Source organism: Saprolegnia parasitica (assembly GCF_000151545.1).
Source record: "Saprolegnia parasitica CBS 223.65 unplaced genomic scaffold supercont2.83, whole genome shotgun sequence".
In the NCBI taxonomy this organism is placed as follows: domain Eukaryota; phylum Oomycota; class Saprolegniomycetes; order Saprolegniales; family Saprolegniaceae; genus Saprolegnia; species Saprolegnia parasitica.
This window is the reverse complement of record NW_012156477.1, coordinates 61,988-64,837: the sequence shown is the minus strand read 5'-3', so window position 1 is coordinate 64,837 and position 2,850 is coordinate 61,988. Positions and strand designations below refer to the sequence as shown.

The 2,850-nt window shown below is 59.2% G+C and overlaps 1 protein-coding gene across 1 annotated transcript; it reads left to right on the top strand.

The window, feature by feature from the left end:
• Positions 1-981: 981 nt before the first annotated feature.
• On the top strand, positions 982-2,477 carry SPRG_12108 (hypothetical protein; the record flags this gene model as incomplete). The annotated part of the gene is made up of 4 exons (XM_012351616.1): positions 982-1,012; positions 1,056-1,683; positions 1,729-2,035; positions 2,080-2,477. The coding sequence occupies exons 2-4, from the start codon at positions 1,141-1,143 to the stop codon at positions 2,475-2,477; spliced, it is 1,248 nt and encodes a 415-aa protein (XP_012207006.1). The 5' UTR covers positions 982-1,012; positions 1,056-1,140.
• Between the last annotated feature and the right edge of the window lie 373 nt (positions 2,478-2,850).

Genomic DNA, 2,850 nt, shown 5'->3' with positions numbered 1-2,850 from the left:
GACGCGATCCTGCTCGCGCTCGAGACACCGCCCGCCGAGCCGACGAACAAGTCGAAGCGCAAGACGACCAACGAGCATGCGACGCCGATGCCGCAGCCCATGGTCGCACCAGCCGGCGGCTACGCGCTCTCGCCGCCCGTGACGTGGACCATGTATGGCCAGCCCGACTTGTCGCTCGAGGTGCTCGACCTGGACACGGACCTCTCGCGGCTCTGCTTTCCGCCATTGCCGGCCGTCCCTTTCTACGCTGGCCACGACCTCCACGGCCCGTCGTGCTTTTGCGTCTAAGCTGAGAAATACCATTCATGTTTTCCGATCCGCTCGAGTACATGTGGTGTTTGTATGGCCGCATCGCGCGACTTTTTCCCGTCAAGTAGTATTGCATCAAGACTGTCTCAAAGATACGTTGCATTCCAAAGGCGTCGACCCTATCCTGACTTTTCCGATAACATCACCGCGCGCATCAGCAGCACGATTGGCATGGCGCGCCGTGGGATGTCAAGATGACGATCCTTCGACTCCCGGCGACCATCTGGGATGGCGTGGATGGAGATCACACCGTCTAAACCACTGTCTAGGCGGCACGATATCGCGGCCTGCACATTACATGTACACTGTACTGTATGCCATCAATTTACGCGCTTATTTCTACGTCGTTACTAAATCCAATCGGGCTATAATTACCACACGCAATCAATCGCCAGAGCGTAGACAGGCAGCAATGACGGCAGTCGCGCCGTTCCCGGGTCCGCAGCTCACACTGCCCAGTGACGTTCGCTGGAATTTACCGTCTGTCATCTGCAGCGCCCTCATGAGTCTCTACATCATAGTCGCTGTCGGCGTTTTCTCTTTTAAATCGTCGGTGGTCTCACGGTTTGCTGGCGTAGCCGCTCGACGCATATCTATACGAGGCCTTTCCGTGGACCATCTCGGTGCCTACTGTCACCAGCCACACGTCGCACCTCTCGTGGGCAGAAGCGAGCCCTCTCTGGCTCGCCGCAGCCTCCGCGCGGTATATGACGACAGCAATATCCAACGATCGAAATGGCTTGTAGCTACAACGACACCGCCTTTGCATGTGGCGCTAGCTACACCTACGACCGCGAGACTAACACGGACGTCTACCGAAGCACACTCAACATGTCGACCGAGTGCGCACTGTACGAGCTCCACACGGGCGGGCTCCTCTCGGCCCGGCTCCAGTCGCTCGTGTGCGCCGTTGTTCAGAACACGTCGTCGTCTTCAGTCGCGGGCGGGTGCCAAGAGAACCGATTGTTTTCGCTGCGGGCGTCCGTGCTCTGCGTCTGGTTCGCCTCCAGCGACAACGACGACGACGACTTGACTGTCTATGAGCTGTTTCACGTGGCGCGCACACCCCAGTTTCTCTACGGCATCTTGGGCTTCCGCGTGGCGCTCGCCCTGTACACTGCGCTTTTGGTTCGACGCACGTATGTGCTGCCAGTCCGACGGCTGCACCGCCAGTGCTATCGGCTCGCGGCCAGCCGCTGCGACGTGATCGTGGGCGACCCGACGTCGCTGGTCATCCTGGACCCGCTGCTTGTGACGGCAAGGACGCTTGACCTCTGGCTCAGCGTGCCCGTCGTCGGGTCGTCGACGATTGCAGTGTCCCAGCTTGAAGCTTTGGCTCATGCGATCCTCGGCTGCATGTACCTCTCCCGCACGGTGCGAGGCTCTCACTCTCACTCTTGTATCTCACGACTCGTTTAGGTGTGGTTCGCATACGGGTCCCTCGCACTCCTCTCCAGAGCGCTCAAGCACTACCACTGGGAAGCGCGGTACCGGCCCGCGAACCCGACCCTTCTCGCGGTCTTCGCGACGCTTCTTGCGGGTCCGCTGACGTATCTCCAAGCCCAAAGCAACCTCCTCGTGCGGCTCTACGGGATGATTTTCGCAGGTCAGGAGCCCAGTACCATCCAAATCTTTTGGAGATTCCTGCTCTTCCATCTCCTCATTGCTGCGCTTCCGTTCCTGTATTTTGCGCGCGCTCCGTCCAGTGACGACGGCGGCGCCTCAGGTGCGTTGCTTTGACGTGCTGCAACGTACTAGTTTGCCGTCTAGCGCTTCTCGCCAAGGCCATCACGACGCGGTATACGACCGTCGGCGCAACCGACTGGAAGCAGCGTCTTCTGCTGCCGGTGTTTCTGAGGTCGGCCGGTTGCGTCCGCCAGCACGGCTGCTCGATCTACAATTTCTTCTATGTCAATGCGGCCTTTCGCGCGTGCCCGGGCCTGAGCCAGCGCGGGTCTGACTGCTACATCGTGCTCTACAGCAGCGGCGCAACCGAAGTGTGTCGCCTCGCGCTGCAGCGCCGCGTCGATATCACGTCGCAGCCCGTGACGATCGAGCGACGGGACGCGTTCTTTGGCAGCCTCGGCATCGTCATCAACAAGGGCGCCACCAGCCCGACCTTTGTCGTAGTCGAGCCCACGCATGCGCCGTGCGAGTGGGTCCAATAACTGACATGGAAACGAGGTTAGACGTCAACATGTTGATACCGCGTCTCCAAGACGTCGTCTCTCATGACGGGACTACCCGACCCGTTCTCAAAGCACCTTGCGTGCAAAATGCACACGCCGTCATGGAGCGATGCGTTGATACATTGATAGATGGAAACCACAACCATTTTTTCCACTTAACGAGCGACAGAATGGATGTGGATTTGCGGCACCCTTTCGTTCTACCCACCATCAAGGTCGAGGCCCAACCTAAGTCCATGGCCACACACTTGCTTGCTGCGCGACACGTTCTCCAACGACAAAAGCAACCACAGTGGACGAGACGATTACGGCGCGAGGGATTGTTTGTACCACGCATCGACTGTCGTTTGGC